Source organism: Miniopterus natalensis, chromosome 8 (genome assembly GCF_054644295.1).
Source record: "Miniopterus natalensis isolate mMinNat1 chromosome 8, mMinNat1.hap1, whole genome shotgun sequence".
NCBI lineage: Eukaryota > Metazoa > Chordata > Mammalia > Chiroptera > Miniopteridae > Miniopterus > Miniopterus natalensis.
Window position 1 is genome coordinate 26,407,607 of NC_142088.1, and position 15,105 is coordinate 26,422,711.

Here is a 15,105-nt window from a genome sequence, read left to right on the forward strand (position 1 = left end):
GACTTGGTAGGATTGCCATTTCTAGAACCTCTCCAGAATACAATTTGACAATATTTTATATAGTTGAAAAGGCATCTGCATGATGACTGAGCAATTTTAATTTTAGATATATTACCATATTTACACTAAGGAACTCTTTTACATATTTACAAGATGATATATGCAGGATGTTCATTGCACCATTATTGATAAAAGCACAAAGTTGGGGGAGAAGTAAATATTTCTCAGAGGACATAGTGATAAACAAACTGATTTGTTCATAGAATGACCTACTGCATAGCAGGTAAAAATAATAAGCTATATCCTTATATATCAACATAGACAGATATCAGAATTATATTGTTGAACAAAATGTTCAAGAATGCTATTACGTATAGCTATTGTAGTTTTTAGCAGTGCATTAGGCAAAACTATATATTGTTTATCTATATATATGTTGTAAAATACAAAATGATGGAAGGACACCTATTAAAGTCATGAGAGAGGAGAGCAAAAGGCACTTCATATACACACTTGCACAGATGCAGATATATACACTTTGTGTATATATATACAGATCTATAAGTGTGCGTGTGTGTTTGTCTGAAGTAAAAATAATGTTAACACTTATTAATACTGGGACACAGGTATAGACATCTGAGGAGTGGGTGCTCATTCCTACTCTACATTAATTTAGCTAGGTTTTTGTGGTAGCAACTGCTACATGGGACTTTTCACTAGCAATTAATTTTAAATTCAAATTATTCTAATGGCTATTGATTTGTTGAAACAGAGAAATGACTGTTTCGGGGCTTAATTTGGTATTAAAATGTGATACTTACTGCTTCTGTTTCCAAATCTTCTGACTTCTGTAGTTTAAAAGTAGAAAGATGGCTTTTTACAATATCATGTCTAAAAATGCTTTTGCTACAGTAGTTGGTCTTGCAGACATGTGCATGTGAATGAAGTACGAGAGACTTATCAAGTTGTTATTGCATCGCTATAACCCATGGCTTCTCAGCCTCAGAAGCATTGACTCTCTGGGCTGGATATGTCTTTGTTGCAGGGAACTAATTCTGTGCATTGTAAGATGTTCGTCAGCGTCCTGGCCTCTACCCACGGGATACCAAAAGCCCCTGCTCCCAGTTATGACAACCAAAAATGTCCAACATTACCAAACACCCCCAGACAGTGTGGGAGACCAGAATTGCCTTGGTTGAGAGCCAGTGCTGTAGCCCTTGAGAGTCCTTTCCTTAAATCTCTACAAGATTAAACTATTGCCACTTTTTCTGAATATCTCCTGAAAACAAGTAACAGGTTTCTAGATTTGGCGAAGTTTAAAGAAAACCTACTTCCACCTCTTTTTTTTTTTTTTTTTTGCCAGCTAGGCAGTTTTATTTTATTTTTTAAATTTATTTTTATTTTATTTTTATTTCTTCAGTTCCACATCTTAATTAAAAAACTATTGTATTGATGTTTTAGTTCTATTTTAAATGTTTGTCTATTTGAGCTTAGTGCAAGCAATACTGCTTTGCATTATCATAATATTTATGATACTGTGGGATTCCAAGATATCAGATACCTGCTTACTATCTGTGAGAAGACTATTAGAAACAGAAGACACTGGGATTGAATAATCCAACATCCAAGTCCTCACATTTGAGAAATATTATAAAGCCAGAGTAAACGAGGGAGCTAATTACTTAGGAGATATTTTGTTTTATTTTGCTTTTAACTCTTCACTTAAACCCTGAGCTTTGAAGGCCGGGACTCTGCAGTCTGTTTCTCGGAATGAAGGTGTAAAACGTACTCTGTGTGTCCATTATGGATTCTCAATAAATATCTGTTGTGTTTGAGTCTTACTCCCAAATTTAAAAGCCCAGGTTCTATTTCAGAAAACATGTAAACTCAGACTTACCTATTAAAGTGGCAAAATAGAAATTACGTTGTCCAAAGTTGGTAGGAGAAGGGACAGGTGACCCCAGGTTCACAGGCGCTGCAGCAGCCAGGCAGCCTGTCCCGAGAATTACCGGCGGGGGGAGGGACAAGTGCTCCCTTTGGGGTGTGAATGAGGCCTCGGCTGGAGTGGGTCAGAAGGAGAGATCGACTGTCTTACTCGCTGTGGAAACAAGGCTTCTCCCCACCTCACTGCCTAAAGTACGCATTTTGTTTCTTGTTTTTCCCCAGTTTATTTGAAGAAGAGATAATGTCTTATGTGCCTCCACATGCCTTACTCCACCCCAGCTACTGTCAGTCCCCACGTGGCTCCCCTGTGTCCTCTCCCCAGAACTCGCCAGGTGAGTCCACCTGCAGCTCACAGTGAATTCTCTGAGGAGTGAACCCTAAAGTCAGATGTTCTGTTCTTCATGAAGGACAGCCAAGGAACAATTTGGGTACATCTTTAGTGCTGGCACAGGTACATATTATGGGGCACTTTATGTCTTTTAAAACTTGCTTGTTTCCATGGGCATTCATTTCGACGGGAAGATAATGACATTCCAGAGTAGAAAGAGGTTAGCAGTCGGGTACAGAATTGGCCTTTCACTACGTGGTGCCTAATGTACCATGGAAAAGATGAGGGCACAAAGTACTGTGTTAGCTTTTTGGATTTAGAAAGTTCTAGTTAGGAGACTGATTCAATGAATAATCAAAAGAAATCTCTACTTTCAAGAAATAATACAGAATTACAGTTGGTCAGTTTAATGGCCTTGGATAGGTTTTCCCTGCAGTAGTCACTACCTGCACTGGATAGGACAACTGCAGATCCGTGGGCAGATAGGGCATGTCATAGGTGAAACAAAGGAAAATTAAGCTCAAATTCTTTTTGAAAGAGGTATGTGTGAATGAAGGAGTGAATGGATGGATGAAGGAGTGAATGGATAAATGAACAAATGAGTGGATGAATAAATGAATGAATAGGAAATGCAGCTTAGCAAATGAGGTTTTTTTTTAAGGAAGGTAGTCATGATGTTGTAAATCAGCTGTATTTATCCTCATTATAGGCAATATATTGTTCACACTTTAACAGCTATCAGAATTTAAAACTATCTTAATAGAGATCCAAACTCCATATGTATTACTAAAAGCTGCTCTGTGTTCTTTGATATATAACATGTGTTTTCACATATTGTTGTGATAATGAAGCCATAGCCTACTTGAATACCACAAACAGGAAGAGGCCTATTAATTTCTTCATTTAACACAGATTTATTGAGCATCCACCTAATGATCCAAGCACTGAACTAAGCCCTGGTGCTACAAAGATGAATAAGACACTCTCTGCCTTTGAAGGATTCATAGGGGGCCAGTGAGTCAACAAATGAGCCTGTAAAGCTCTGCGGTCAGTCCTGTATTGAAGAGATGTGTGGGAACAGAGATGTGGGAACAATTCTTCCTTTAAGACTAAGGGTGGAGTGTTTAGGGAAAAATGAAGATGGAAGGTATGAAGGGGAGCCTTGAAAAATGACGAATGACAAATAGGAGTTTATCGGGTGGAACAAAGGAGAAGGACATTCTAGGTAAATGACTAGCATAAGCTAAGCCACCAAAGCATGAAAATAGTTTAGGGCAAATTGATAGATGCCAGTGAAGGCAAGTTCTCAAGCTCAGGTTGGAAAGATAGACTAGGGCCAGTTGGTCATTGATGCCTTATATTGTAGTCCATGTGGAGCCATGAAAAATTTACAAACAGAAGAATATCCTGTTTTACAAAGATCAGTTTGGTGGCAATACAGAGGATCGATGGGAAGATGAGGGACTAGAATCAGAGAAACTGGGAGGCTGTTGTATTAACACAGGTGACATGCTAAAGGGCTGGACTAGTGGAGATAGAAAAAAGGGAATTAATTGAAAAGACATGTAGGATGTAGAGGTACCAGGACTTTGAGTCCAGGTAAGGAGGATTCTGAAGTCCTCACCACTTAGATTGCTAGGTAGATGGTAACACCATATACCAAGAAAGGAAAAAGATTAGACTAGAAGGGAGGGGGGAAATGAGTTTGGTTTGAACACGTTTTGTTGAAGAATCTTTGGAGATAACCAGCCGCAACTGGAAGGATAGTCATGGAGCTCAGGAGAGGTGGTGGCGAGGAACACAGGTATGCTGGTAGCAGCTGAGGCCCAGAGTGTAGATTCGAGGAACGAGGGAAGACAGGTCTGTGGGGAGAAGAGAAGATAGGGGCTGGTAACATGAGGAACTCCAGTAGTTAAAGGATGGGCTGAGATAGAGGAGCAAGTGAAGAAGAGAGAGCTAATGGATTCTGGAAGGGAATTACGGAAGTCTTCTCAGGGAAGCCAGGTTTCAGGGAAGAGGGATGGTCAACGAGGCCACATTTTCAAAGGATTCAAGAAGGATGAGACCTGAGAAGAGGCCATTAAATTTGAAAATCATGAAATTATATGTGGCCTTTGCCAGAGCAGTTTCCATGAAACAATAGGTCACAAATTGGAATGTGACTAGTTACAGAATGAAATAGGATGTCCAGTAGAAGCCAGAAGTGTAGAATATTCTTTTACAAAGCATGAAAAGAATGACAGGAGTATTCTTTTCACCAAGTATGAAAGGAAAGAAAAATAGGACAGTACTTAGGAGAAGAAGAGTTAAGGAAGAGGTTTTGGGATGGAGAAGTTGAGCGTGTGCGTGTGTAGAGGGCAGACGATGTGGGTGGAAAGACACCCGTCCCTTGCATGGGGAAGAGCAGTGGCAGTCAACACAGCCCAGGCCGTGGGCAGGCAGGACACTGGGGGCAAAAGCACAGGTCAGCTTGGGAACAAAGTAGGGACACACCTATTTTGGTGATACAGGTTGAAAAGACATAAGTATGTGACACTACAGGTAAGTTTAAATGTTACTTGGAAGTTTGATGCCAAAATCTAGGGGGAAAATTGATGTAATTCACATCTGGCCTTAGTCTTTGTCAGCTGTGTGTGACTTTGGGCAATTTACTTCCTCCCTGACCTTGAATTTCTTTCCTGTGAAATGGAAACAATAGTAATCAGCTCCCATGGTTCTTTGGAGAACACCTCGCTGGAAAACACCATAACAAGTATCCAGTAAATCTTAATTTATTCTTTTTTCTTTGTCTTTTTGGAAACAGGATCCTGAAAAGAATTGTTTGTCAATATTTGAATCATTAATACCTGAAATATATGAATCCGTTTCTTCCTGATTCACAGAGCTGGCTGCCAGTATAGTTAATCATTCTGACTGCTCTTTGTCTTAACTGGAACCTAGGATGAAGTTTAAATGGGTCGCCCCTTTCCCTGATGCTTCATGATTAAAGAAATGAAGCTGCGTGGGTTGTCACCACTTCCAATCAAGGGCCTCCTTTGCAGGCCTTGTCTGTGCCCATGCTCTCTGGGAAAAGGCAGACCACCGCATTCGGTCCCCTTCGAGCCTCGTCGAGGCACCTGCTGTGGAGACCAGCCAGACACCCTCTGAGACCCGTGTGAACATTCTGAATGCTGACTGCATTGCTTCTTTCCATTTCCCATCACAACTGTACATGAGTAACCCACGGTGGTCATAACACGCACTCTGGAAGCCCATTTCGTGTTATTTTCCAAAGACACGTAGAACCCAAATAGATCTAAATTGCTAGCAGTACTGGTGGTGGTTTTAATTTTCAGGAAGAATCATCTCCATATTTTTGGCCTAAGCTGTTTGAGTGGGCTCCATTTGATCTTAGAATTGGGTTGCACTGCCTGATATCAGTGGAAGTCCCTCTAACTAATTCCACATGATGTAAGGGCGGTTCTAGCGAACCTCGTTTACCCGGTGGAGCAGTCTTCTGTTTCTCTGAGTAAAATAGCCTCTCCTTCTACTAGCATTTCTAAAGTTTTCATGAAAACACTTCAAAGAGATGTTTTAAAAGTTGTCTGATCTTCCTTCTTGTGACTAGAACTTCATCCCTCTTGGTGGTGTGGGAATAATGTGAAATCGCGACAATAATAAATTTTAATGATCTCTTTTTTTCAGAATGCCTAGGAACGCGGTAGACTTTCCACACTTTTCCTCATTCCAAGCACATTTACATGTCTTTTCAAGTGCAGAAGAGAGAGGGGCTTTGGAAACTTTGACTCACTGCTTTTTTGCAGCTGTGAGAGTGCTCACCTAAAATTTGTCAAAATTTTGGAATGTGAAGGTTTGTTTTTCTAGGACCGTTATAATGCCAGTCCCGACCTTAGCTACGCCAGAAGGAAAAGATCTTTCCAAACACCGTATGGTTTATTATGTCAAATATGTGACCCAGAGGTTGATTTAAGGGCCTTTTGTAACTGCACATTTCTAGGAATTTAAATGCAGTAAATACCCAGTTTAACTAATAGTGTGGGAGATGTGCTCACTCATGTGAATTTTCCATGTACAAAGCTCTGAGTGCACTGAGGCTATTTCATGGTTTGCGGGGATCGTCGCACAGCTCTGTCGTTACTTGACCAGACCTGGACTATCTGGGAACTGGCACCAGCCCAGGTCACACTCAACAGAAGTAAACAGACCAGAGAACACTGAAGAGCCACGTGGCTCTTTCCAGAAGGTTGTCTTGAGGTCATGGGATAGGAGAGGGAATTATTTCTCCTAACACACAGTGTGTTCCCTTAAGGATCCTCTTTTCCTCTCTCCTTCTGAAGTCTTAGCATCTTAGCTGCTGCTTATCTCATCTCCTGTTCTTTTCACAAACATCCTCTCTGTGTCTCTCTCCCCTCCCTTCCTCTCTCTTTTACTGCCTCTCCCTTCGCCCGTCTTTCCCACAGTCCCTGAAGTCGCTCTACACTTCATTTTAGAAACAGGGTTCTCTCCCTTCTCTTTGCTCAGCCCCACAGAGGGGATCTGGGAACCGAATAGTGCAGATGAAGGTGCTCCCTGGTGGGTGGAATGGGAAAGCTGCGATTTCAGAAATGGAAGGGAAGCTGACTACTGTCTCCCTCACAGTAAAGAGGTGTGTTACTGCTGTTGGTCTCCCTTGTTCCCTACCCCTAATGCTCTCAGGGGATGCCTGTCACTGGCATGCCCTTCCCTTTCCCCTTTTACTCAAGTGCTTCTAATTTGCTAGGGTCTGAGAAGTCAGACTATCTAGGTGGTTTTTTAAAACAAATAGTATGTAAATGAAAACATGAGCCAGCTCAAAACAATGACCCCAGGGCCTGTTACTCTTAGGAAATAAAGCAAAAATGTGAAAACTGCAGTGCTGTGCTTTGTGCCAGCTATTTTGGAGGTGTGTTCTCCCCCCTTAATTTCCATTGTTGAGCTATGTTCCAGAAGATGGAGTCGTCCAGAAATTATTGCAAAGCTTGATAGTCTGTTCTCATTCACTAACAGAGAAATTTTTTAAAATGTCATAGAGACCTTTTTTTAAAGAAAGTGAACCAGAAAAGAAATGAGCTCTGAGCCATCCTAGTACAGAGGCCTGGAGCCCTGTAGGACTAGGCTGAGCTCCTTCCCCATCCAGTGCAACGAGAGCTAGTCATCAAAGCAGCCTGGGTTCCTGGCGGCACAACCAGAATAATCAAAAGACCCAGGCTTCTTAGAATTTTGATGCAAAGATTTTTCTAGCATCACCTGAAGTATCTTTTTCAGGTAGAACTTTTTAGTTTGTATGTGATTATGCAGTTTTGTACCTATAAATAGAAATGGTGTGACACTTTATGGCAGTACTTTAGGTCTGCCTAGTAATGGTGGGAGAAAAAAAAAAAAAAGCTAATACTGTTACTGAAATTTTTCCCTGCAAATAATTAACATAATGTTGACTATCCTATGAAGTCACCCTGCATTTGATCACTTTCTAAATGTAGCATTGACCTTTTTGTGTCCGACTTCCTTTTTTAAGACCATAAAGACCATAACATTGCTCCCTCTGTAGGAGTATTAGATCCCAGAGCTTCACTTGGAGGCACAGTCCCCATACAATTCTGTTCACTCAGTCTTCCAAGAGGATCATTTTTTATTTCCAAAGCGGAACTAGCATTGTTCCTGCCCTGGAATTTCTTGGCAGTTGCACCTGACTCACATTAGGAGTTTGACAAGGGCCAACAGCATAATTTACTGTAATTTTTAAACCATGAAGTAATGGGTAAATGATTTTTTCATAATAGAACTATTAGCAAAAGAATTTAACAATGTCTGTCTCCAGAGTCTCCATAATTGAGTCAGTCTACCTAGAGCGTAAATGGAGTCAGAGCTAATTTTTATTAAGTGTCTGTATTGATATTGATGGAATGCATCATGGCATTTCCCACATCCTTTTAAGCATCTCAAATTATACAGCAGTCATATAATATACGCTGTTTTGTTTTCTTTTTAAGTAATGGACTCTTAAAGAATCATGTTTCTTTTGAGCCTGAAAGATTTTCGTTGAGTTCTCTGTTCTTCTTTCTCCTCTTACCTGTCAAGGATTGTGCCCTTGAAAACCGATTCATGCAGCCTGCTTTCCGAGCTGTCTGGGTTTACTAGTCTGCAGTTTCTCAGACCACAGCACTGACAGCTTTATTCTGCACCCCTGAGTGGACTTGGGATGCCCTGCCCTGTCCCTCGGAGGTCCAGGGGAGCAGCCTCGTGTGTGTGGAGATCACCCTCCTTCATGCGCAGGTGATGCCTTTCTTTCGAGTACCCAGCAAGCATTGCCCGTGTTGGTCCCTGGATGCTGCCTGGGTGTTTCATCTGGTACATTTGACCTCGCTGTGGGGGATGATAGTTTGCAAGCTTGCTGCACCTTGGAGTTGTCTGGAGAGCTGTATAAAACACTTATGCCTGGGTCCCACCCCACAGATTCTGATGTAATGTGTCTTGGGTGTGGCCTGAACATGGAGATTTTTAAGAGCTTCCCAAGCGATTCTAATGTGCAGTCAGGGTTTGAGGACCACTGCCTAGGAGTCTCTTCTGTATCCCAGACATCTTAACGTCAAGTTTATTTGTTTCCTTTGTGACTTAGCTCTTAGCTCTGTGGGTAGAAGATTCATAACTATGCAAACAGACCTCTGGGCATACTATTGATCAATAGCCAATTTTATTAAAATCCAGTCATAAAACCCCAATATAGTCCCCCATGTCTTTAGTATTCCATTCTATGCAGATAATCACAATAAGAGCTAAGAGAGATATGGGGCTGCTTATGCAAAGGCACTGCACAAAGTGCTATAGATGCACCAACTCGATTAATCCCAAGGGGAGGCCCTGATCTCTCACTGGAACTCCAATGCTGTATCTCAAGTGCCTCTCCAGCATATTCACCTGCACAGCTGTCATCTCCAGCTCCATTTGTGCAAAGCTTCACATGCCCCGTCCCACCAGCATTACTTCCCGCACTGCTTTCAGTATCACATGGACCTGGCTCAAATCCCAAACCCACCCTTCACTGGCATGTGACTTCTGTTTCCATAGTTACAGAGGTAATGATAATAATGTCTGCTCCTTACACTTGTGAGTATTCCCCAAGATCCTCTATGTAAAGAGCATGGTCCCTAAGGCATAGCAGCACTTAACAACCAGTGAAAGATAGTAGTAATGTTCTAAAAACTGTATATTACCACAAGAGCTTCCTGTTCTCTTCTCTACTTACCCACTGTTACCAATTCTTATTTCACATTGCAAATGTTCCTCTGAGTCACCACCCTGCAGTCTAGTCTTCCTCCATGCCTCGGGCTTGCATTGCTGCAACTACTCCTAGCTGGGTCTCCACCCTCCAGTCTTTTCTCCTTGACACTCTTAATCCACTCAATGCACTCTGAAAATTTCTTAAATAATAACACTCATATGTTATTTGCTTGTTCAAGAACCTGTAAAGGATTCCCACTGCTCACTGCATCATGCCCAACCTCCTCAGCTATGTGTTTTAAATTCCTCTCATGATTTGGCTCTGACTTTCTGACTGCTTTCATCCCCCACTTACTCCCCAGCGCTCCCCCCATACTCTGTGTGATCAGGGTCTCCTCAGTGTCTTCCGAACATGCATGCAAGGCTTCTTTAACTCCGGCTGTCAGGCCCAGGGTAGAATACAGAATTTCCTGTTTACAAGGCCTGCTTTTAATAAAGCCTGCTCCCTTAGGTCTTTTCCATTCTGATCTCTACTTATCCTCATTTACTGTCCCTTTTCTGTAACATTGATCTCCATTGCAAATACTGGGGGTCCAGGCAGCCAGTGTCACTGCATGGCTGTGGGGCAGTGGAGAGCACATGCTTCATTTAATGGCGCAGCTGCCCGCTGTCGCCCCAGGAAAATGCAAGCGCGTTGTTGCAAGATCTCCCAAGTCATTTTCAAGAGGAAATCTGATTTTTTTTACTTGAAATCTCCTAATTTTTAAATGTTGAAAGTTAATTTTAAATCTTTAAAAATGATTTTGTAAGGCAAACAAAATAGATTAATAGGTCTGGGTCCAGCCCCAGGGCAATGGTTTTGTCCTCGCTGCTTTATAGTTTGCATGCCAGCTAGTTTAGAACTTAATTATGTATTCTCTAATTGTTTGGTATGTTTTATTTCTGTCTTCCCAACCAGGGTATCCACTTGAGGAACCCCGCCTCATTCACTTTGAGCATCCGTTGCTGAGCCTAACACAGCATTAGCAATAGATAACCACCACTTGGTTGATTCACTCATTGAAGAAATATTCAATGAGCTTACTGTGAGGACTTGAAAAATTTTGTTTTCTGGTTTCTTTCATTGTGTTGTGAAATATTTAGTGGAAATATCCAGTGTTTTTGTCAGGGCTCTGATTCCCATATTCATCATCAATTTTGTATCCCGGCTTGTTGGTTAGTCACCTTGTGACCCAAAGCCAGATTTTTCTATGGAAAGAGGAACTGTTACTTCATTTTATTAATGATACTGGTCATATGAGGAAATATTTTAAAAATCTTTAGATAATCTATAGATAATCACAATGCTTGACACATATTAAGAAAGGTGGGACTATGTGGAGGTGGGCAAAGCAGGGTGGAATGGTTCATATTGTGCAAAAAAAGAAAGGGAATGCAACAAATAACAGTATTATGCACTCTTTGCACAGCCAGGAGACATGTGTCTTCTGCAATTATGTTTGAATTCTGTTTTTACATCAAGATTATTCTACCCTGCAATATTTTTAAAATGTATGTAATTACGTGTCTAAAGTAATTCTGAGTTACAGTGTATATCCAAAAGAAGTTTTCGTAGGTTTTCCATAGAGTAAAGTATGGAAACTCACCATTCTTGCTTTATGCACTGCATACTTTTCACATTGTAACTTCCTGTCTAATTGCCATGATATCATCTCAGCAGCAAGCAAAGATATTCCACCCTCAACAGTTACCATTAGACATGAGTAACCCTGTTTGACTCATATTAGTTTGGACTGAAAAGGGAACATATTTGAATAACACATGGCACCATCGTAACTATGCGGACAGCATTGTTCTTTCCAACCAAAATGCCACCAAGAAGACATCTCGTAAGACCTTGTTTAAGCTCCGTTGTAGTCTTTACCTGGAGAGTTGAAAACGGCAGGAACTAACCGTGTTGATTGCCTCCTTTTACTTGGTAACTCTGGTCTCAACCCCCCGGGTGATATTTTTTCATGATGATACGATGAACATCAGGACACTGCACAAACCTACACCCTCTCTTTTTGTGGTTTGCTGTAGGTACGCAGCGTGCCAATGCCCGGGCGCCAGCTCCTTACAAGCGAGACTTTGAAGCCAAACTAAGGAACTTTTATAGGAAGTTAGAGACTAAAGGATATGGACAAGGCCCAGGGAAATTAAAGTAAGTCAAAGTGAACCAAGCTACGGGATTTGTGGATGGCGAAAGGATGGGATGCTTTTGGGAATGGAGGGAGTTGAATTGATTGTGGTCTGGGATGCCCCCTTTCTTTTAGTTAGCATAATTATTTTGGTGTCTGTCAATTGCAGCACCATATAAAACATAGTTCTTGAATTAAGCATGATTAAGCTTATGATTTTAAAACAAACAGTAGCCCAGCCGGGCGTGGCTCAGCGGTTGAGCATCGACCTAGGATCCAGGCGTTTGGGGTTCGATTCCCAGTCAGGGCACATGCCCGGATTGCGGGCTCGAGCCCCAGTCGGGGGCGTGTAGGGGGCAGCCGATCAATGACTCTCTCATCGTTGATGTTTCTATCTTTCTCTCTTCCTCTCCTTTCCTCTCTCTGAAATCAATAAAGATATATTTAAAAAAAAAACAAAAAACAGTAAAGAAACTACCACATTTCATGTAAAAAATGTTAAGAAAAATTAAAAGCTGATTAGTTTTTTTCTTCTGAAAATTACCTCTCTTGGCTTAGAGCATATTCATTAGACATAGGCTGTCACAGTGTCCTATATTGCACGTCACTACCTCCTGTGCTGACCCAAGTGTAGGAACCACGCTCAGCTCCATTTCGTTCTGTGAAATAAACATCACTTGTCCAATGGAACATGTCGTGAATGTTGTTTCTGCCTATCTTTATCCGCCTCCATTAAAACGGGGACATGGAAACATCGTCACGATGTGTTCTCAACTTACCCCTACTGCCTTCATCCCCACCGCCACCCCTGTGCCATGTCCCCACTGGAGATCGCTGGGTCCTGAGAGAGGACCCAGGAGGGAGGGCCTCAGTGCAGCACTGGCAGGTTCTGGGTGTCTGAGAGAGTGTCGAGGGACCAGCCCAACAGCCCCACAGCTCGGAGAGCTTGCTTGATTAAATTCACAGGTGATTCACAAGTTCCCCTTTCATCACGCTCAGACACATCAGCCCACCCCAAGCACCACACCTCGCAGGGCTTGACTTTCTGATGTTTCTCTTACAGAGGTCTTGATGATCAGGCTTTCATGCTTTGCCCTCCATAGTATCTCCCTTCCCATTACTCTTTTCACTGAAGGAGCATTGATATCTGCTTAACTGTCATTGTGATAAGTGGATTAATCGGCCACAAGTATCAGTCATTTGTATCTGTCACTTAGGGAATCTCAAGATTCACTTAAATTAGAAATTAAATTAAGCACAATTATAAACTCCTCTGCTTTGGAGGACACTGGGAATTTCATTTTCCTTCTTGTTCTCACGGTCAGCTCTCTAGGCACTTAGTAATTGAATTCCTTGTCTAGGTACATTCAGGCTTCGAACATGACCTCATAGGGTTGGTCTTCCTTTACTCAACAGAGTGTGCGCCGGTGTCGTTTCCTATCCTCCTTGGATAGATTGATTGGACTGTACAGAAAGGCCTCTCGGATTGTTCACAGGTCCTAGGTGGGGTGCTTTCTTTACCAATGATTCTCTTATGCAACAGTTGCTGATGCTGTTGAGAGTTAAAGACAGATGTGCCCATTGTGGCAGATAGCAATGATATTAAGTCACTCCTTTTTGCCTTGTTAATTATGATAAATGGAAATTAAATGGCAAGTGCCCAGTCCTAGAAAGATAAGGATTGGGAAATAACCTGTATTTTTCAAATTGTTTCCTTACGGACAGGTTAATTATCAGAAGAGATCATTTACTTGAAGATGCTTTTAATCAGATTATGGGCTACTCCCGAAAAGATCTGCAGAGAAACAAGCTGTACGTCACCTTCGTTGGGGAGGAAGGGTGAGTAGCACAGAGAAGTGGCCTGTGGAACACAGGCTTGACTGCAGGGCGGATGTTTCACCACATCCTCACTGTGGTTGCCTGAAACAGGAAATCCTTCTGGCAGGAAATGCTGTTCTCATACACTTAAATCTCTTGGCTTTTTTTTTTTTTTTTTTTAAGGCTTTCTCTGGTTTTTAAATCATTTGGCACAGAAATTCTTTGGTAAAAACTTATAACTATAGATCATTTTGAAAGCAGAGCTTGGTTTGGTTTCTTCTCTCTCTAATTCTCTCTTAAAGGGAAAAGTCGGCTTTGGGGGGAAAAAACAGGGAATTGTTTTTAGCATCTGTGATCTTGTTATCTGCACTGAGGTGCCAAGCAGAACGTGCTTCACCTATTAAATAAATTCAGTTTCAGAATCACAAATTAGAAGTCTGCTATTCTACCAGGAAGCCTCTACAGCAGTAACTCTTGGGTATTGGTTCCTATTTCTCTGACTTCTGTTTTTCTCTCCTTTTGGGATAACTGCACACCTACCAAAATAGCTACCTGCGGTAAACAAAGGTCTCCAACCTTCTATGACTCTCCCATGACTGTGCTCGCATAGATAAAGGCTGGGGAATGAAGGAGTGAAGACTCACACACACTGTTTATTGCATCCGAGTAGACGTAACAGCTGTTATATAACACTTGGGAAGATGACAGCTCTCTTCTCTCCCAGACCCCTTCCTCTTGCCCCATTTCAGGTCAGGGTTTCGAGTTTCAGCACCTTCTATGTAATCCAGCCATTTGCTAGAGTGAATGAAAAAAAACACCACACAATTGCCTGAACTCTGGTTATCTTCTTGATTCTGTTGATTTGAGTTATTTCAAGACTACCCCTCTCAGTGATGCCCAGGAATAAACTGTGTTAGATTATGGAATCCTATGGAATCATAGCAGTAATATCCAACAAACTTAACCATTAAGTATATGGTTCATGAAATAACTGGCATGGGCGAACGGAGCCAGATTATAGCAAAATTGAGATTCATGGCCAGGTCTTAGTTTTTCATTCAGTATTCTTGGCCCCACACTGGGATGTAGGCACAGCTCCTTAACTCTGGTCTATCTGAATTTTTTCCTACCCATGGACCTTTTCACTAGTTGAACTAGTGCCTGATAACTTCTGCTTTTCAAATACTATTGTATAGTCTCCCAGCTGTGACTAGATTAAAGTAAAACATGGGAAAACAATATAATGTGACAAAGTTGAACAGGAGCTTACCTGAGACTTGGGCCTTCTATCCCTGACATGCCTTAATGGTCTTCTAGCTTATGCTAATTGACTTAAAGATGCAGGTGCACAATTGAAAATAAAGACAAATGTTTTTAGCCTAATCACAGGTATGCATGGGATGCCAAGTATTTCCTGACATGATCAGTGTGGTTTGAATGAGAATACTTTTCCTCCCCCAGAGCCCCAGCTGCCTTCCTTCATTGCTGGACCACAGAGTGTTGAGATCTTAGAGATGTGGGGAAGTGTCTTTGGGAGCCCAGGAACTTAAGTTTGAATAGAACAGATGCTTATCATGTTTGATCATCCAAATGTAGTCT

At 41.7% G+C, this 15,105-nt stretch overlaps 1 protein-coding gene across 1 annotated transcript in view; it reads left to right on the forward strand.

Annotated features, from left to right (window-relative positions):
- Positions 1–15,105, forward strand: part of HECW2 (HECT, C2 and WW domain containing E3 ubiquitin protein ligase 2) — a 291,378-nt gene that overhangs the window by 240,112 nt on the left and 36,161 nt on the right. The window contains exons 20-22 of the mRNA XM_087819690.1: positions 2,167–2,276; positions 11,591–11,711; positions 13,414–13,527. Coding sequence (XP_087675816.1) covers positions 2,167–2,276; positions 11,591–11,711; positions 13,414–13,527 — 345 coding nt within the window. The remainder of the gene's footprint in view (positions 1–2,166; positions 2,277–11,590; positions 11,712–13,413; positions 13,528–15,105) is intronic.